Consider the following 22,831-nt stretch of genomic DNA (forward strand, 5'->3'; position numbering starts at 1 on the left):
CAATTTAGAAATACATATTTTTGGTCCGTGCCTGTAAAACTGGATTTATGAGCAAGCACTTGTGCATATATTATGTTGATTAAAGGGCAAGTTGTTTTCGATTATTATGATTTAGTAAATACTATGTTTTTTTGTAGTTAAAAATAATCGTCTAAAATAATATTTAATCAACATACTATTTCTCAATAAAATAAAGATTATTTTTATTATTCATATATATTGTAAGTTAGTAATTATAATGTATTAAATTAAGTTTTTAAGTTTGTTCAGTGTAATTTGCTATGCAGATGAATGTAAATTGTAAATTCCTATACATGAGATATAAGTATAACTACTTAAAATTACTCATGGATACGCAATAAATACTACAAAAAACAAATTGTAACTAATACAAATTTCCTTTTCAGTTTATTCAGAATTATGACTGACAACTTAAATGTATAGTTGGCGGGGTTAAATTTTATTTGTATCAGTGATGCATAAAAACAAATCTAATCCAATTCTTAATTAAATCCAGTTCGTACATAATAATATGTAGGTATAATCCTCATTTAATACGTAGTATAAACTTTATATACTATAAATAATAATAATAATAATCACAGTAAAAATTAAATTATCAACCAGTATTTAATTTAAGAAAATGGATTGTTCATATCTATATCGTATCATAGGTAATAACTAATAAAGATAAGTCTAGATAATATGTGGTGGCTGGATAGTAGATATGACACTTGATAGTAATACTAACTCAGTACTAAAAGCAATGCATTTAATTTTATCGTCGTACAGGAAAATACATTTTGGTGTATTTTTGTTCATGTAGAAATTCACATATGTAACCGTCACCTTTCTGCTTCGTGTGGGAGTTTACTAAACCCCCGCCATGCATGCTCACTATGTATTTACAGTGTACTTACTCGTAATTTGAAAATAAAAAATATTGAATTTTGTATATTATAAGATTAATTATTAATTTACTGTAAAAACGTTGGTTCTTTTATTTTGAAAAGAAGTTTTTATTGTCATAAAACATTTATTAAATAGCGCAAGTATCAAATAAAATTTTAAGTAATTGAAAATAATATGGCTTTATAATTTTTAAAATATTTAAAAATTCCAAGATCAGGATTTAAAATTTAAATAAATTCATTTAAATATCGTAAAAAACAGACGATGAATATAATATTATAACAGGGTTGTTCTAACCTTTAAATTTTATCATAAATCAATTTACTTTTAATATATCAAAGCTAACAACACCAAATTCGTTCTGTTAAACACAAATTTGCGTTGTTTAATATTTGTAAGACGGAGTCAACAGGCGGGTGTAGAATTCTCTTAAAACTACATCTGTTTTAGCACATATTACTAATGCCACTATTTATTTGATTCATAGGAGCCCTAATACACCCTAATTCTTGGAATTATGGAACACGTATAAGTTAGTTTTCACGAAATATGATCAGGAAACATGTTTAAGGGTAAAAACTACCAATAGTTATATTGATTACATCGCTATTGATTAATACTTTATGATATAAGTTAACGTCATAATGTTCGTTTGGCAGAACAAAATATATATTCTTGAATAAAATGGTTAATCTTTGCATTTTGAAAATATGATGAAATATATATATTTTTTATTTTTTATTATTATGGATTAAACGATCAAAATTTTAAAATATGTATTATATACTTATAAATCCATTTTATTTCAAAGAACAATTGATTGATTTCGTATAAATATTTAAAAATTTAATATTCTACATAAAATATAGTTTATACAATATATTTTAACTACTTCATATTGTAAATGAATTATTATTTTACTTGTGTATATAATATATATTATACATAAATTAATGATAGAACTTTCTTTATTACGATTTGACTGGTGCATATACGTATATTATTCATTGATTATATTATTGATTACTGATTAGGTATATTGATTTTATAAGTATTTGGGAAGAAGAACATTTTTACATATATAATGAATGAATTTACATGAAATATGTATGTTTGGTATTACACAACGATTTTTATGTAAGTTATTTAAATTATTTAAATTTATTTTATGATAATTTATTCTAGTTAAGGAAGTTAACTATTTATTCGTATATAAACATTAGGTCTAGATTATTTTATCAAATATAATAAAATATATATATTATTATGTAATGGTATTAATTTATTGCATATCAGGCATAAGCAACATTTAGTTTGTAGTAATTTAATTATAAAACGATTCTTACTCGTTTTTTTCCTATGTATTATGATATAATTTTTGGTATATATTTATTATTTATACACAAACATTCCGATATAACTAAAATATATCTTGAAGCTTAAAAATTTATGATAAGACAATTTAGTTTAGTTTAGAGAGTTTCTCTGTTTTTATTGCTGTAGGTATAAACTCATTCGTATGCACTAATCGTACCTAATTATTGCATCGCACATTCCACTATAGATATATAATTTATTGTCTGTATTAAATTTTGAATATTTTTTGTTTATAATTTTGATACTTAAATATAAATTAATAATTATTAATATGAATGTGAATTGTGTGTCACTCTGATGTTTCTTTTAGTACAAGAATTATTTTTATGTTTTTGATAATATTATGAATATTATTATAATATTATTACCATTATTGTATATTTTTATGTACTTGGATTAATAATTAATAATTATAATTTTAGTAATAACTATAGTACCAATAGTACCACCTACTTTGACATTTATTTTATTATAAATCATATCAAATATATATCAATTTTATAATTGAATAAAATATATTTCTGTTAATGTTATAATAATTGTTAATTTTTGGTCATTTATCAATCATCATCATTAATCATAAGAATGATTCAAATTTTAGAATTATAATATATAAATATTTCTAAATATTTTCGTGGTTCTTTATACAATTCTTGATTATAGTATCACAAAATTATACATACTTATTAATTACTTTTATAGTTTTACACTCTGGTCATTTTGGAAAAAATTTATATAATATTATTGAATTTAAGTTAAGGAGAAAGACGACTGCCGATCTTATAATAAAATATATATCATATTTTTATGTTATAATTTTAAATCCAATGTCGATTAGGTTCAATAATTTGATTGACTATATATATTGTAGTAAATTATAATACAAATATATTAGGTATATTTTATAATTAATATTGTATTATTATTTTTAAATTTATTCTTTTTCGTTAGAAATGTCTTACTCAATTTATAATGGTATTAAATTGATCGATTGTATAATATTTAAAATAATAATTTAAAGACTTCATAAATTCAAAAATTTTAGTTTGAACCCGAATACCTGGTAATGAACGATTGTACATATATTAAACGTAGATAGTAATAGCAGTATGATTTAATGTCGTATAATATAGAAGTAAAATAGTAGGTACATGAGACTTTTAGACTTAACTTTAAAGCGTCAATAATTTATTTGTTCAAGTTATAATAACGTATTTGCGAGGGAGGGACATCTCTTCTTAACCTACCTTTTTTTAGTTATTTTTATAAAGTTATAGATGTATTTTTTCCATTTATCACTCTATCAGTAAGTAATACAATTTTGAACCGTTTGGCATCGACAATTTTAGTTATATCTTCTCACTAAATACGCATATATGGCTATATATATTATTATTGTAATAATTTAACTATTGTAATTTGATTATTGTATTGAAATAATGGTATTGATTTTGCTGAAATAAATAAATAAATAATAATATACCCTAAATCCTAAATACGCCACTGGATCAAGTGTCTTATTTTCTCTTGAATTATATTACTCCGTATATCTATAGCCAATATAATATGACTTCTGATGACGGGCACTTGACTGTATAATGTATACTCAAATATATTTTAACTGTTGTATATGTTTATGAAATCATCAAAACCTGTGTTTGTTTGTCGTCAGTTCAAATCGGTCAATAAATATATAGGTATTTTTTATTAACTCATTATACTCATATACATATATATTACTGGAACATCTTCGGGACACCAGAATTGGAGAGGATCCTTCACCTTCTTCTTTTGTATGATTTTATTTTATCTCAAAATTTAAATATTGTCGTGTTTATTTTATTGAGTTTGACCAATTATCATAAAAATAAGCTTATGGACAGAAAGATAATATGTTGTAACTTATTCATTTATATTGAATAAGTCATGATATAATTTATCGAAATATTTTATTTTTTAAATTAGACAAGTTGAGTCAAAAATATACACAAATCATTTTAAAAATAAGACCAAATTAAAATTAGATTTTTAATTAATTTAAAAAATATGAGAAATCATTCCAAAAATTAATCGACCTATTCGACCTACTTGCCAAACGTGAAAATGTGAATATGTTTTTGAGGAGGCTATATGTAAATTATACATATACGCGTATGTACCAGCAAGAATCTTCTCCCTAGTTAGATAGTATGCCACAAAAAATATTTTGCATCCGAGTCGACCGAGTCGTCATTGTTGGTCTTCAATCATCGTGGGCGATGACATCATCGTTTCCTTCGCTGTGCGATTAGTGCTTACATCGGCCGGCAGGTCGCGTGTCGTGTACCGAATAAAAATAACCCACGCCGCGTCCGACATTGGTCCTCGCGCGTAGTACCGTAGTCGTGCGTTCGTGCCAGTGGCCGCCGCACCTTTGTCGTGTGTTTATGCCTGTGCGATATAAGTGATAGTAAAGTGCAGTGCATAGTATCATAATATAGTGTCGTATATTGTTATATTATTCGAGAAACGGAAACCGTCTTCGCCGCCGTCGTTTCACTAATTGATGTCCTGCTTTGAATATTATGTAAGTTTGTCACGAGTTTGGTCGATAAAATCTTGAAGATGACCACCTGCAGCATTTCGGTTAATATAAATCATAATCTGTTGTGCGTCGTCGCCGTAGTCTCCTACGAAATCAGTCGTATACGTTGTTTACGTTGTCTTCCTCTATCATCTGTTTATCCGTTGATTTAGAGTTGATTCGCGGTGTACCTATGAACAGCTTACTCTCTTCTAAAAATTTACGACCCTCGCAATATTCGTTCTAGTTTCGACGTTATCGTCGAAAACAACTCGTAAAATATGAACATAATATGATACGCGGTAAGATCAAATGGTCGTTACTTTACAGTTTACGATGTACGTTTGTATGTTTTTACTTTAACCAGCTAGGCAGGTTAACATTTTCTATAGGCTGAGATTTCAAGTGTGTAAGACATTAAGTGGCGTTTTTAGAGTGACTTATACGTTGCGGCTGCATAATATACTTTTTTCGTATACTTATATTTGTTTGTATATATTGTGTACCGCGTGTGTTTGTATGTATGAGAAAAGGTGATTAAAATTAATTTTTAAGTAGGTACCTATATAATATATATATATAATGATAATCGTAAGTGAATATAAGGTTTTCTCGAATTTTTAATAATCAATCTCTTAGTATTTTAATACATTTGGGATTTGGAATTCTTTTTTTTTTTATAGAATTATTAAATTGCTCAGTCATAAGGTAATAACTAATAATATTCTTCATGTTTTCTTGTTTGTTATAATATACATGTATAAATATATGCACCTATAAGTAAAACATTCTATCAATTTCTTAAAATTTTAAATAAAATAAAATCATGTAGCATAATATACAAATAACAAATAAGTTATAACTATTATTTTTGATAGAGGTTTATTTTTCATAATTTATTACTGTAAACAATTTATAATGCATCCGTCAACAAATTTATTGTATTAAGTGTTAATCAATACTCGAAGTCAATCAATATGAATAGTTTAACATTAAATAAACTATATTTCAAAGCGGTGCATGGTGCGCGTTTGACTCAAATATTTTAAGTTTTCAACAGTAAACTATATATTTTTTATTATAATTTAATTAATAATTATGATAAAATATTGTTTAAGGTTGTATGGGCCCCATTTGATTGTTCTGAACTTTTTTGCTTATATTTCTCAATACTCTGTGAAAGGTGCGGAACCGGTTTTCGCGTGACATTTCTATAGCGAACGAAACCGGGCGGCAAAACCCTAAAAACATTACTATAGCTGTCTTTAGGAATCATATTTGATTTATAATATTTATATGTTTACAAGTTCATTAATGTTTTCTTACAACTGCTAGTCATTTGTATTTACGACCGAAAGCTTTTAAATGTTATCTTTTATGTTTCTCTCCCTATCACAGTGTATATTATACTATCGTGTTATCATTCCAGTAACTGCAAACACGTGTAGGAGATTGTTCCGAATTTATTTGGTTTACTTATCTGTTTATCGAGAACATATTGTATTTTTTTTTAATGCAGGTATCATCTTAGCTATATATTAGTATTCTGATGAAATAATGTTGTCTGCTCAATAGTATAAATGTTGGAATTTAGATAGAAACAATGAATATAAGTTATAACTATTACATTTATACATAAAACATATTTCTTAGTCTGGAGGACTAGGTGTTTTTTAAAATTATTATTTACGTATCATTTTTATTAACCAAACATGCAACTATACAAAGATTTTATAGTACACGGTGTAATACTATTTAGCGTCCTTTGTACATCATTAAATTGGCTTAAGGGTCTTCGTAACTGACATAATCGATACTAATAATTTAAAAGTCAAGTTTTAAACTTTATTTCATATGAAACAAGAGTATTTATTGAACAATTTTATATAATTATCATTTTTCATGAATTGATACATTTTATATTTATTATAATTTTGTTAGATAAATAGGTTATAATATATTAATAATTATTTATAGTTTTAAAAAGTCATCAATTCACTATTATTTATTGATTATAATATTGATATTAATCCTTTTGACTTTTAATTACGTTCAACTGTAATAATCTTATTTATACTTATATTTATCTTTTTAAATTAAATGAAAATGAATAATATTGGACTATAAAACTTGCATATTTTTTAAAAGATTCGTATTGTAGCATTTATATATTTTATCCGTTTGGCCGAATAAATACAATAATAGTTATTCATTTCATACCATTTTAATGGCATTCAAATTGTCGTTAGTAGTTTTTAAAAATAAATTAGAAAGTCCGAAGTCGTACTCATAATAATAATTCATGAATAACAAGAAGGACGCTGGACTAGGAAATTTGATACACGTATTGTTCCTCGAGGATTCATTCCCCGGACGGCCCCTTTGATTAATTGCGTGCAAAAATTAACAAATATCAACCGTTTATCCTAGAAGTCCTAAACTACAAATGATTTGATCAATTAAAAACAAAATTAGATTAAATTAAACATTGCTATGATATGCAGCTCAGCAGCTGTTATAAGCTTTAGGAATATGAAAATTTCAGTACTGAAATGGCAAAGTACCTAATATATAGGTATGTAGGTCACCCGAAAATGTCAACAACATACTTTATTATTGAATAATAACTGATATTGTGACATTTTATTTTTCTATCTCTTTTTAATAAGCAAACAATGTATACTAACATCAATAATTTTTTTGTTTACTAAGCTAAAGTTCGGTGTACCAAGTTCAATGTGCACCATGTAATAGAGACATTATTGTTGGGTTTGATACATATCTAATTAATTTATATATATTATACGTAGCCATACTAAATAGTTATAATATGTATATTGTATTTCGTTATGACGTTATTTATTGAGAACCGATATTTTATATTGCATTACGGGGTATTATAAGGATAATATTTCTTAACCTTTTATTTTAACGGCTGATTGTTTCGTTAAACTAATATTATTTAAATTTTATAATTCTGTGTATTTTTCCCTTAATCATTCGTTTTTTTTTTTGGACCGCGTGTTTTTTTTAAATTTTCTTTTGTGTACATTTAAACATTCTAAACATGATTTTATGCGTCTGTAGTCTGTACATCCTAATAAAACCATAATCTTGATGCTGTACAATTAAAAGTGTAGTTTAGAATTTCAAGACTTTGTTTTAAAAATCTTGTACATAATAGTGGAAGAAAAATGATTATAACTTATTCTTAATGTTTATTGTTTATTAATAAGCACGGCATGTGCCCTTTGTGATCAAAGAAGAATGAGCTCCTTTCTGTTGTCGACGTTCTAATTTTTGTTTTTGGTAATTCATGCGAACCATTATTCTCTGCGTTTAAGTACATATACACCGTGGTTTTGACCGATAGGATATAATAAAATGTTAGACGTTACAACGACTCGACGCACGACGATGGCGACGACTAAAATAGAGAGATACACTGCTGATTTGGATCAGATCCACTTCAGGACTTAATAATTTTCTCTCCACTTTTGTTTCTGCCAAAGTGTAAAATTCCATGCGTCCCTTTTACAGTAGTCAAATTTGACCATCGGCCATGAATTCGTGTTTTCCGCCATTGGCCGCTCTAACGCTGAAAGATAAACGCCGAAATTCCGCTTATTTGGAGACCACCGGAAATCAAACCAGTGGAAAACCAAATGTTATACAAGACATGGAAATGTTTTATATAAAACAAATTGCTCATAATCTTAAGGTAAGAACCAAAACAAATTGTTAAAAACATTTAAAGCGTATATTATATTGTTCTAGTGACGGAATTGATTTAACAGTTTAACGTTGTTATCTATTATTGAAAATATAATATACTTTTTTTTTTATACATAATACGTATTAAAAATAAGGTCTATTAGATGATATACACGATAATTATTTAAAATACATGTATAAAAAGGAGGTAAGTAGGTATCGCCCTACTGTACAGTAGGTGTAGTGTTTACCTAATCATTGAATAAGTAACTATTAAATGTTATGTTTAATTTGAACAATCAATAATAAATCATTTCATAGAAAAAACGATTTTGAGCGAAGACAATATAGCCAGCCGATATACCTATTACCTACTATGTATATTTATACTGCTATTATAGTGAACAATTTTTCTATCATGGTAATACGGTAGAATGAATTAATTTTTGCCAAAAACATAATTGCATTTGAAAATTTCATTATTTGTATATAGGTAGTTATATACTTATATATAATAATACATGTTAAAAGTTTTAAGTAATCAAGAATAATATTTTTTAATTATAAAAAATTACTAACATCATTATTTTTCGTTTAAACATCTCATTTCATCCAAATTTAAACTTATTATGTCAATAAAGTAAATCGTTATATTTAAATATTTCCCCCTAAATTGTAATTGGAAGTAGGTATAGTGTCGATGGACTCTTTTTTTCCATCATGTTTCCATGTCTAGTATTCTATGTTATCTTATTTTTTTTAATTTTTTTATTGTACCTATTATTCTGTGTATACAAATTTTAAATATCTTTTATAAATAAAAAATAAATTTTTTTTAGGTTATTTGGTTATAACTTATAAATTTTGTACATATATATTTTCAAATTTTTTGACCAAACTAAAATTTTCTCATCAATATTTATAAAAAAATAAACAAAAAATGTGTTAAACTATATTTAGTATAATTACCAAATATATTATATATTATACTATTTTTATGAATGATTGTAATATTATCATTTGCGAATTTTTTTCGCACGAATCGTTTTACATAAATAATGATAAACAACTTTAATAGGAAGTGCTTAATGATAATGATTTTTAACAATACACGTATTACATAATATGTGGTCTGTATCCCAAATAAATTTACTAAACTATTGTTAAATTAGTTTTTGCATAAATAGTTATATTTTTTGATAAATATAAAATAATTATTAAGGATTATATAATATAATATAATATAATATATAGGATTATATATTATCATAATTTATTGTTGTATAACTAAAGAGGTTATTATAAACAAATTCATAAAACATTTATATGCTACCATAAACATTGAACTCATGACTGTCTATAGTACAAAAAAATGGCGATTCAAAGTACCTAAATAAATTTAAGTCCTTGCATAACATATTGACCATACCATAACCATACACCATCATATTCGCCTGCGTGTTGTTTCTTGGTCTGAGGGCTGAGATATTTTCGGATAATATTATAATTTCTCCTCCCAATTGATTAAATACTTTTTAGTCACCATCATTGGCTTACCTAATAACATCAAATTAAAACCAAAGCTTTAAACGCATGTCTAATTATGCTTAAAATATTAATTTCAAATAACTAACACACAAAATTACACAATCTAACCTAAACGGTTAGAAATTAAATAAAAACAATATAGAGGTAGTGTCGCCACTTTAGTGGCTTCGTTTGTCAAGCAATCCGCTGTTTTATTTCATATTCACTTATTACATCTACTCCAGGGTACAAATACATACATATTTAAAAAATAAACTTATCGCTAAGGAAGGTTTACTATACATATTAGTTCATATTGTAGGTATTTATTTTAATATTTTACAAGATTTTTATTATATATAAATATATTAAAATTTTTAAATTCAGTCATCGTCATTACCTTATTTTTCCACACATTTAATTTACTTATTAGGTTTAAACACGCGTATTTCACTAACTATACGAATTTTTATATTATATCTTTGCAAATAATTTTTATACCATTTGTGTATTTTTATGATTATTTTGATATTAAGAGGACACCATACCCGCATGTGTTGTCCCTGTCTTACTAACGTACATCATAAGTCATAACAAATTGTCATTCAGCAGAATACATTTTGTAATGTTAGCTTTAATATTAGAGTAAATTTACCTATTATCAAATTTAAAGGTAAGAATATTATATAGACAATGACATATGATTTTGTTGATATTAGTTTTTATTGTTTTTAATCTGTTCATGAAATGGTTTGTATTATCAAATGATCTATCTCAGAAACTATACTGGACCGATTTAATAAAAATTAAAAGTTATATCGATAGATTCCTTGAGAGCCAGGGGTGTTTTAACTACTTTTTTAAACCCTTAAAGGTAGCTTCTTTTTTTTAGTTTTGATTCATGACGATCGAATAATTTCTTATTTGTATTGTCATTGGTTACAGAAATATAATTTAAAAAAATTAACTGTATTTTTTTTTTTTAAATAAATTATAATAATTTTGATTTAGTTTTTTTTTTCAAAATTTCAAATATACAACCAAAGGGAATTTATTTATTTTTGTAGCTTATAGACCCTAAAATTACACAAAAATGATTTTGATGAGTTTTGGTGACTGTTTTTAAAAACAGGAAAGTTTAGAGAAAAGTGCTACGTCCAATTTCGGTCTAATTAGTTAATTTAAAGCTATACTAGGTTTATTTATGTCAATTTGTCCGTGACCGATAGGTACACTAAACTGAAATATACCGATATAGCACCGTATTTAATGTTTGTTTTTTCTGGATCAATTATTGCATTATCCTATTTTATGCAATTTCTGAATTTAGTAATTTACAAATGAAGGCTATATTTTGTACTAGGTATCTAATCTATAGTTATACATTATTTATAATTGTTTCATAATAAAAATGTTTATCAATTTTTATTGACCATAAATACTTTGTAGTATAATTATTACAAATTAACAAATTTTCAAGTAAAAACATTACTATGGGTCTATGAAGATTATAATCATTATAGTCACTATCGTGATTATTAAAATAATTGATGATTTTTGCTTTTGTTCGGTTTTTTATTTTTCCATTTACATAATGATTTAGAAATAAGGGTAATAATTTATAATTGAACCTATAATAAGACTTGTGTATATGTTTATATATATATATTTTTTTTTATCGTTTTTTTGCGTGATATAAATCGGACGGTTGGTTATGCATATTTACCTGTAAAATAGCACAGTGTTTTTTTTATTTTAAGTTTAAAAAAACCATACCCATCGTTGTTTGCATATTTCTTAAACTACAAAAAAAATTTCACTTCTCGAAATAAAAAACTTTTAATATATATCTACATATATATTATCGCCGTTCCTTTGCTTAATGATAGGATGCATCGTGATTGCGGTATTTTTTATATTTTTATAATTATAACGTAGAATATCTTTATTTTTTCGTCGTAACACCGTCGTTTAGTGATCCGTTTTTTTCTTTTCGTTAGAGTCCGCGTGGGTACGGTCCGGCAAAATTCGCCATGCCCGTCGACATCGGTCGCAGAGTTCGTTAAATAATAATGGAAAAGACCCGTTATGATTCGACAAACCATTATTATTACTACGCTTCATCGTTATAGGTATATTATGTATTATTATTGTTACATACGATCACACGAGTTGATCGCCACGGCCCCCGTACGGACACAATATGCGTACCTACATGCGTATTATAATCGTCGTCCATCACCATACGCGATCGGCACAATGGGAAGGTTTCTGCGCTGGACAATGCACCGCCGATTTACCCAACGCGCATTGCAGTATATAGGTACTTTTTCATGTTATAGTCAGTCACCTCAACGATAAACTCTCGTGACCGGAATCTCCGACGACCAACTTGCTGCAGCCGAATGCATATTATTATTATTATATTTTTATTTTTGTTGTTATTATGACTCAAACTGTTCCACCATCGCGGAGTTTATTATACAGGTTGTGAGTAATCGCGATTACTTTTTATCTCAAATCAACCAATATAATATGTAGAAAAATGTAAAATAGTACTCATATCTTCGTTTCATAAAAATAGTAATTCAAAAATTACTTTACTCGTGATATTACCCGATAGTTTGCGGTAAAAGAACCACCCCGTGGCCTGTGTATATAATATATAGGCACAATATAGGCACATGCATTAACTCTGCACCTATATCGCACAAACATCATACGGTTTATTAGGCACGATAATTTTTTTTATATGTGCTCGGAATTAAATTATTATATGTAATATGTATATAACGTGGTCCCCGAACAAACCGTTATTATTATTTTATATTATATGTACTGCGCGTATTCGATTTCCGCAACCGTTAATTAATACTTCCAAATAATATCGTTTTTCCGCTGAAGTCTCTGCTGCACCGTTATCGTTACTATATAACAAAATATTTTAACCTATTTACTACAAGGACTGATGTTCCTATACATATATTATTAAATGTATTGGGCGCAAACCAATTTTTTTCTATTTGTTTGTGCATGACATGGCGTTAATCAGGTTTTCAAAATGCATATCTTATACCTACGTATAATTGTTATATATAAAATAATGAAAAACAGAAAATTGGCATCGAGAAGAAAGTGCATTTATACTATATTTGTACGTATAAATTGTTAATAATATACAGATATATACATAGTTGTATAGATATTTTTAAAAACGTTAAAACACGCAGTCATTCATTATGTTCGAATAATATTAAAAACCGGAAACTAGAGTGGCACCGTCGTAATAACCGGTATCGAATATATGGCAAATATGTAATAGTCAAGCTAATAAAATATTTGATAAGAAATTTTTTCAACATATCCGATTTCAAAAGCAGTTAAAATTGAATGTAATCAATAGTAAAAACGAAGATACTTCAAAGTAATATATTATATAGCTAAGGACATTATGGTAATATTTTTGTGAAATTCTACTTTTACTTAAGTCAAAACTCAACTCTTGTGATACCTAATTACTTTTGAGTTATGACTTTGAGAGACTTGTAACATTTATACTAATCGATGTAACCGATTATAGAATTGCGTGATAATTTTAAATATTTTAATGGTATTTATAAGATATAACGTATTATTTAATGTTTAAACACTATATGGGGATATGCTAATGTTGTGCCTCAATTAGCTTTATTTGACTATTCTAATTTATCGTTTAAGTAAATGTCTTCTTTGTATCATATTAAAAGATAAAAATGTATTAATATATTCGTTAACATTTAATATTTTCTTAATTAATAATCTCTTTAAATATAACTTATATAATATGCCAAATCTTTATTTTTACTTTACGTATATAATTTATATTAAAAAATATCAACATTTAATATTACATATACATAATGTATGTTTATTTTTATTTTTGTACCAATAATAAAATTCAAATGTTAAAAAATATCATATTTAAGAATTTATTTTAACTAAGCTTGTAGTCTGTCTCTTTCTCTTTCTGTTAATCTAATAACTTTATATTATAACAATATGTCGTTGGTATTCATTTTAGATATCAATTACTCATCTAGAAATCATAACTTATTTCTTTACATGTTTCTGTTATAACTAGTCTCACTACTATTTTTTATAATACTTTCCATTGAATAACACATGCAATGAATAAGCCTAGGTACTGAGATGTATGTATTCGCCCACTTCCATTTGTAAACCTTCTATTGTGCCGAATTATATGTGATATTCTTAATCGATGAAGACATTATACAGGTATTGAACTATACATCATATGATTCTGTTACGTCTTGCTTTAAGATGTAGTTACCTATTTAATTGTCGTTATATTTACTTTTAATGTTAGAAAAATAAAAATAAATGTTAAATGTATTACTTTTTAGTTAATGTTCAACCCTGCAGTAATTAAATAACAGATTTTATACAATTACATTATAAAATTAGATGGTAATATAATTTGGTTCGTGGAGTACGTGCATGTTAAAAAGAAGGTAATTATTGTATTCACAATAAATTTGTATGGACCGTTTCCGAACCATCGCCGTTGATATTTATTTAATTATTATTAACACACTCATTTGCATTAATTAATCAAAAAACAACTGATGTCGGTGAGTCATGTGTGGCATATTGCCCAGTCACAGTGGTAGACATCAAATAAGCATAGATACAATGGAAAAACATACATCTTCACTACAGACAAAAAAAAACAAATAGTATCAGTTCTAAAAGTACCATTTTGTCTCCTATTACAAAATTCTAATTTCCGTTTTGTTCAAAAATATATGCACGCGTCATCAATTTTATTATTAAACATTTAACTGCTTTATCAATATTTTTTTATGTGTTGTCTGTGTGGAAAAAAACTTCAGTGTTTTTGTATCTGACACGTTTTCCCAATATTATATTATTTTACTGTTATTACGATCTATATTCAAGTTTGCGGCAATTGATAGTAAATAAATTTGTTTATTATTTCTTTTTCTTATATTCATTACTTTTTCTATACAAATAACTCAAATGTATGTCGATTTTCAACCTAAATAGGTACATATTAATAATTTTTAAATTACTGCTAAGAAAATAAACATAGTTTATTGTGTTTATCTTGTCTACCTTCACATTTTTTACATTCAGTTTAACTTATTTTATAAAATAAATTAAATTATAAATAAACTATTTCATTTTTTGAGTCATCAAAAATATATAACACATTTGTTTTATACCGTTTTTCTTCTTATTTTAAGGTGGACTATGATCATATAGATACAATGAGCTGGTATATAGCTATATTAATAATAAACAATAATAAATCTGAGCTAATTAAAATGTACTTATTTTAATGTTATTTCATGTTATGGATTTGATAGGTAGGTATATAATCAATGGTTTTAAATTATTTAGAAATAATAATTAGCTGTACTTAAATAATTTGAATAAATTTACAATCAAACGAATTTGGTGTTGAATCACATAATAAAGTCCATTTTTTTTTATTCTGAGTTGAACCTGAATAAAAATACTTAAAATTATCATAATAAACACAATTCACCACTTTCAATTAACAACTATAAAGTATGCTAATTATAGTTCAAAGTAATTTGTTGTTTTTTCTGTTCATCTTTAAATATATGCCTATACTACAAATGTGTTGATAATTTTTCAAGATTAGTTCTCTTTACTATAATAATTTGTATTACAAACCAACCAGCATTTATTTTTTTATAGTCACGAAAATACATAGAACTGTTTTTGAGTGTGTTTCTGGAAGACAACAAATTTTGAGCTAAAATCGTTTAACTTAAATTTATTACTTGTCGCTCTTTATCTATAAAAAAATAAGGGATAAAAAGTGAAAATTTGTATGGTTTTTTTTCTCAATATACTTTTGTATGGATTAAACTGTAGTTTTTCACTCTTTATTTTTTTGAAGTATATAGTCATGGTGTCACACGTGTTTTGAATTTTATTATCATCTGCGCCGTACCTAAATACAAAAAGCCCACAGATGTTATCGTAGCCACGTGCTCACGTGCCAAGACGATACAGGATATTGGTGTTGGTTCTTTAACTTCCTGTAACTGTATATCCTTCTTATTCCCGGACCACCCTTACTACATTTTTACGGGATGTTCGTTGTGATCAGAAAGATAAAATGCGGGAATATTGTTTGTACCTAGGTATATATTTATTGTATTTTACATTTTTATCTCGATCACAGTTCAATTAATAAATGTATCATTCCAATTTTAATTATAAATCAATGCTGTTTAAAATTCATTGTATTCAAGTTTTTAAATACCAATAAAAAAAAAATTATGTATCATATAATATTTTTATATTGGTATTTTATTAATTAAATGTTTTCTAGGTACCTGTTGAAAAAAATATTTATCTAGTATTAATCGTAGGCCATAGTAATATATTAAGTTATAACTTAAAAATTATAAGCGTCATAACTATATTTATTAATTAGGTATTTTAAAAATATCTGTACCTATAACTAATACAATTATTCGGTTATAAACTATTAGTTACATATATAATAATAAGGTAATTGTAAACCATTTTATAATTAAATTATACCGCATTATTTATATTTAATTTCACTTTGTTAAATACTACACACTTTTACAATAAAACCGTTTCTAATGTGAATTCTACGCTGTGTGTGTTATTATATTATTAAATATAAACATAAATATTATACACACATATTTTTTTTGGTTTATGTTCCACAGAAGTCATCATTGGAACTGATTATTTGTTATACACTTATGACCTAATTGGTTAAATACGAAATACCTATGTTATATAAGTATAAAAAGTATATCAAAATAGCCTTTAGTATACGTCTATTAACAGCTAACTTCCTACTCTGACCTTTTCGTTCTATGCATGAAAATATACAGCTGAATTTATCCTCAATAATTTGTCGTTGCAATGTGTAACTTTATCCTTTGACCTTTAAAAATCACGCTATATTATTTCTATTTAGGTACCAACACTGTATATTGATATGTTATGTATAATGTATATGGTAGGCCAGCTGATGTCAACGTATTTTTTATAATATAGGTATATACTATATACGTATAATTTATAGTTACATATAATATAGTTACATACATCAATGGTCATTGTGATTGTATTTTTTTATTGTTACTCGAAAACGTACTATTCTTCCCTTTTGAGGTTAATTAATATAACATATGTTTTTTTAAATTTACGAAATATGAGTGATTTACAACTATTAACTTGAAGTAGTTATGCTAAAAAAACATCACGTATAAATCATTAAAATAAGGTTATAAAAATATGGTTTTGTGTAAAATCGAACCTGAGAAATTCAGAAATTGAATTTTTTGCACACGCTATTCGTGTTTCTTTTTATTAGTTTTCAACCTATTAAAATACGTATAGTGTTACTGTGATTATGTTTATTTATGGTGACATAAAAACGTAGTTTAAAAATTGGCTTGACACAAATCTTTAGATACGCAGTTTTTTTATCGTCCATTTAAACTATAACTGTGTGTTGTATTTGGGATATGTCTTATAAATTTTAACTATAGAAACTTTCAGTAGTCCGGAACACATAAATACATGAGGTAAATGAAATATTATGTTCTCGCTATCCACAAGCATTGTTGATTATTGCTCTATATTTTGTTGGGTTCATTGGCACGCGTGTATTTATTTTTTATTTTGTACTTATATAATTGTTGTGATTTATTTTTGTTATTTTGAACAGGACTACGAATTGGAACAAAAAATGGAATTCGAAATGAAAATGCGCGAGGGTACAACTCGTCTCCTTGCCGCCTGCAAACACCAAACTCAATCGTTGCAAGCCGCCAAGAGTTTGTTGACTTCTAACGAAAGAATGACTGCTTACATCGCCGAATTACACCGGAAAAGCCGAGAACCCCCACAGTATGTATTAATGAATTATACATTATTGTAAAATCAACGAGGTTATACCGTATACAACCCATCGGTATTTTGTATTCTTTTAGAATCGGATGGAACGGTGGCAAGGCTCGGGTGTCGCTTTCCGACTTGCGACTCCCGTTAATGTGGCGGGATACGGATCATTTCAAGAATAAAGGCGACTATAGGCGATTCGCGGTGTTTTGTTTGGCCAAAATCGGCACACAGCTGTACGATACCAGCCTTATGTTCCCGGTAGACAGATCCATGACCGACGTTACGTTTAACGACGTATTGCTCTTGTAAGTCACGTGTTTTAAAGTTTCAAGAATATTTCTTATTTTTTTTTTTTAATTTACTGGTGCAGTGAAAACGTTGGACCGGATTTCAAACTCGACTTAGAAGTATATGCCCATGTACTGCGCGACGATTTTTCGATTGCTAGCACGCCGAGGAAAATTAAAAACACGTTGCACAGTTCCATAAGCCGCACGGTTGGTAAGAAGTTGGCTGCCACGCTGAGAGACGAACTGAATAGCGGTAAAATGTAAGTCTCAAACATTTATAACGTACAAATTTTGTACAGATGTTTTATTTTTATATCAGTATTCTGTATTAAAGTGTATTATAACGCATTTTAGTGGACCTAATTTTGAACTAATGGCATCAGCCAAACTGACTTTAGAAGAAGTGGATGACAGAGTACATACGCACGATATGAAAATCGAGAGCACTCGTAAGTAAAACAAAACAATGTAATAAAGGCTGCCGAAAATATATATTATATTTGTAATGATAAATAATGGTTTTATAATTTAATACCAGCAGAAAATCGTAATAACCAGTTACCTCTATTTGGTCATTTTTGTTGTCGGCTGGCTGCACAGCCCCAATGTATATCGTCTCCGGTATATTCAGGGTGTGTACGGCCACGAAACGAGTCATCTACCTCATGGGCCAGTCTCCAAGCATTTGAATTATCGGTATGGTCAACAGCAGAAGAAGCAAAATCTCAACCACCCCAAAATTCATTTCGCGTTGATAAGGTATAATACGTTAATCAGTGTGTTCGAATCAGAAATAATAATAAGCTTAATAACTTCTACGATTGATCGACAAATAAAGTGCATAAAAATAACTTTTATAATTTGAACTTGAAAATATACATCAATTAGATTTTCCATTACTAAAAACAGAGTTTAGTATTCGAATAACTTATTTGTGTTTTCGATGTTCAGATACACCGAAATAAAACATGTAATAAACATTCTATTAGAGCTTATAACCATTATTCTATCCTAGGTGATACCTAAAAGTTAAGTTTTCAGGTCAAAATTTCATTTAGAAATTATATTTTCTTTTATTTCTTTATATCTAACGTCCCATTTTAATCTCGATTTTAAATGAGGATTTTTCTTAAAATATTAATGACATATTAATATTTAATACATAATTATAATTATCGATTATTTGATAGTTAGACAAAATGTCCATTTAGATAGTACCTAGACCATAAACAGTTTATTTCACTTAAGAGTTTTAACATAATCTATACCTATCCATAATTATTATTAAAAACAAACTATAAAATTGAATACAATTTAAAAAATACACTCAAAGACCAAACCACGTGATTATTATGTTGTAAAAATTAAATGTTTTATTTTAATTATGTTGTGTTTGAAAAAAATGTTTGGGTTGTATGGGTTTTTAGTCTTCAGATTGTTATGGGTGTTGCAAGTATTGGTTAGTACAAATGTTTAGTTCCGACCAAAGGATTAATTTTATGTAAAAATAACTCGTAGGTATTTAAAATTATAGATATAATTTTCTCATAAACTTTTACCATCGGTTAATTATTGTTTTTTTACTCCACTATATTAATATAGCATTACAATATTTTGTTTTGTTTCATTTAGAATACAGTAATTCGAGCGCTAAAGACTAATAATGAAATTGAAATATCCAATGAATCTGAGAAGCGAACAGTATCATTTATATTTTCAGTGGAAAACGGTGAAGAGAAGGGTAATTGGCTGAAATATTTAGTACAACATACCAAAGAACATTACAAGTAAGGTGTATTCATATGGTCATGAAATGATTTTTAAATGTAATGAATTTCTTTTCTTAGATGGAAAAAAGCAGCTGAAAATGTCATGGAAGTACAATTACTAGAAACTAACAGGCATTCATTTGTTAAACCAGAGCGACAAGGATCACTTTATGATGAAACTCCACTATTAGGTAAATCAACTCAATAAACTTATATTTATATTCTCGAATATTGCTTGCGTAGGTAATGAAATATCTAAACTTAAAGTAGTGTAAATATTGGAACTAATATTTATATCTTTAAATGTTCATATTACTTTCAATACCTACTTATAATTAATATACTAATTGATTCAATAAAAAAAAAAGATATTAAATTTGTATTAATAAAATCAAAACCATATGTAGTAAGATTATATTATAAAATCAAATTAAATGTTTGCTATATTATAATACATTTTATGCAAAGCATGATTTTATTAATCTTAATTACTTACTAAAAGTATTTAATCTTCTATGTTTAGAATCTTTTGATAAGAACAGCCGCGATAAGAACAGGCCTAGTGTAATGGATATGTTTTCCAACGGAGGCCAAGTGTCTACTAGCAGTCTTAGCTCATGTTCATCCACCAGTTCTGTGTCTCATAATTTACGCTCAAACTCGTCCTCATCGTCATCATCAACTGTGAGCAGTAGTGGAACTCAAAAACGATTGCATTGGCCGTTTTCTAGAAAAACGTGATTGGCACACAAAGTTTCTATTTCTTCATTATGATATACATACTGGAGTGGGCTACACCTTATTAAGATTCCTAGTTTTATACCTTTATTTACCATTTTTGTACCTGCTTAATGTTAAATTTTAAAAGAGCTAAATTCTAATAATTTTATTATTACTCATTTTTATCTATTTTGTACCTATTCCCATGTGTACTATTTCATTGATTATTCATTTTATTTTTAAGCATATTATCATTTGAAGTATAGCCCTCTCTTATTCAAGTGTCTTTAAGACTTGTAACAAAAGTATTAAATTTAATTGTATAAAATGAATACTTATTATTATTTTAGAATTATAAAACAAGAACTTTTTTTTATTTATTTTTTATTTTTATCATTATTTAATAATATGACAATTGTTGTATTTCAAATGTGTCCAATTGGTAAATTCATCACCATAATATATCCCATTTTTCATGCTAAGTTAATTCTATAGCTTTTATATTAAATTTAAGTATAATTTGAAAGTATTGATGTAATAATTATAATAATGAGTAATAACTATGTTTTTTTTACTGATTGTTAGATTGTGTCAAGTGTGTATAATTTAGTAGTCCATATTTGTTAAGGCTATACATTCTTTCTTACACCTTGTGTACACATACAAGGACATTAAACATATATGTATATTGGCGTACAATTCTGGTGTATTATATCAAATATTATTCAATTAAAGCCAAAAATACCATGGGTGGAATATAGTGCCATCTCTAACGAAGAACATCCGTATTAGATATACAAATATACTTTATATATCCATAATTACAACATGATGTTTTTAAATCAATACTTGTTAAGTTCTAGAACCATTGACAAATACAAATAAAATATCAACCATTAGAATAAGTACATATGGTTAGGTAAACACACTTATGTGTGTTGTTGTTTATCAAGTAATTATTTGGTAACGTGTAGTGTACGATTGACTACTTACCAGAGCTACTAGGTTTCTATAAACGTGTAGCAATGCATGATGTTATAACTGTCGTGATTAATTTGAGTTTATTAATCTTCAAATAATATGGAGTTTATTAACTTCAATTGAACGATTGATGTATCAGAAGTTATATAATGCCCATTGACTACGGTCCCATACTCCCATGAAATATAGATCTACATTTACAGCCATGACCATGAGTACTAAATAGTACAATCTCAATAATGTTAAACTTATTATAATTTATTCAAAATATTATTTAATTTTGTATTGTATATTTAATAAGTATTATTATATTTTATTGAATGTATTACAAAAATATAATATATTAATGTAGTATTAATTTAAAAATTAAATCTTGTTTGACACCTAGATATAAGACTGGTTATTTATATATTATAACTTTTTGAGTACAAATATAAAAAAAATAAAATAAAGTATCAAAATTATAATAAATTAATAAAAAATAGCCGTTAGTTCCAGCGTACTATGAGGGACTGACGGGACTATAGGTAAGTGTGCAAAATTGAGTAATTCAGGGTAAAAATAAAGATCTTTAAAATAATATATGAAATAAAATGAACTATACAAAATTGTATCAACAGATTAATAATTTAAAAAATTAAAATAGACGCCAGAACATATAATTTATAAGACTATAACTATTTTTGTATAATATCATTATTGGGGTAATAATTATAATTAACAATACATTTAGATTTAAAATACAAAAACTATAATGCATCCATTTTTATTCCAGCTAAAAGTTATAACAAAAGGTAGATGTACTTTGCATAGAAATAAGTACTTACTACCTTTTATTATATAAAATTGATTTATTTATAAGTACTGACTACTAGGTATAATAACTATAACTAACTGGGTACAGACTAAAGTTTACTATGAGAAGTAGAATTAAATTAATTATACCAGATTCCGTGGACTCAAACATAAATTGGGTACAAAATTATCGGAGGGCTAACATAAAATACATATTGAGTAGGATAAAAAAA

At 26.6% G+C, this 22,831-nt stretch overlaps 1 protein-coding gene across 6 annotated transcripts in view; it reads left to right on the top strand.

The window, feature by feature from the left end:
• LOC132920207 (rhotekin-like) overlaps nt 1–21,643 on the top strand; it is a 34,747-nt gene extending 13,104 nt beyond the window's left edge. For 3 of the 6 annotated variants that reach the window (XM_060982401.1, XM_060982398.1, XM_060982399.1), the window contains exons 2-9: nt 17,868–18,049; nt 18,133–18,348; nt 18,414–18,593; nt 18,688–18,782; nt 18,872–19,092; nt 19,966–20,120; nt 20,181–20,293; nt 20,626–21,643. In XM_060982401.1, coding sequence (XP_060838384.1) covers nt 17,868–18,049; nt 18,133–18,348; nt 18,414–18,593; nt 18,688–18,782; nt 18,872–19,092; nt 19,966–20,120; nt 20,181–20,293; nt 20,626–20,843 — 1,380 coding nt within the window. In that variant the 3' untranslated portion in view covers nt 20,844–21,643. Of the gene's footprint in view, nt 1–4,652; nt 4,856–8,392; nt 8,574–17,867; nt 18,050–18,132; nt 18,349–18,413; nt 18,594–18,687; nt 18,783–18,871; nt 19,093–19,965; nt 20,121–20,180; nt 20,294–20,625 lie in introns of those variants that run through there. The other 3 variants (XM_060982396.1, XM_060982397.1, XM_060982400.1) reach the window with 3 other exon arrangements.
• The last annotated feature ends 1,188 nt before the right edge of the window (nt 21,644–22,831 follow it).

This window comes from Rhopalosiphum padi, chromosome 2 (assembly GCF_020882245.1).
Source record: "Rhopalosiphum padi isolate XX-2018 chromosome 2, ASM2088224v1, whole genome shotgun sequence".
In the NCBI taxonomy this organism is placed as follows: domain Eukaryota; kingdom Metazoa; phylum Arthropoda; class Insecta; order Hemiptera; family Aphididae; genus Rhopalosiphum; species Rhopalosiphum padi.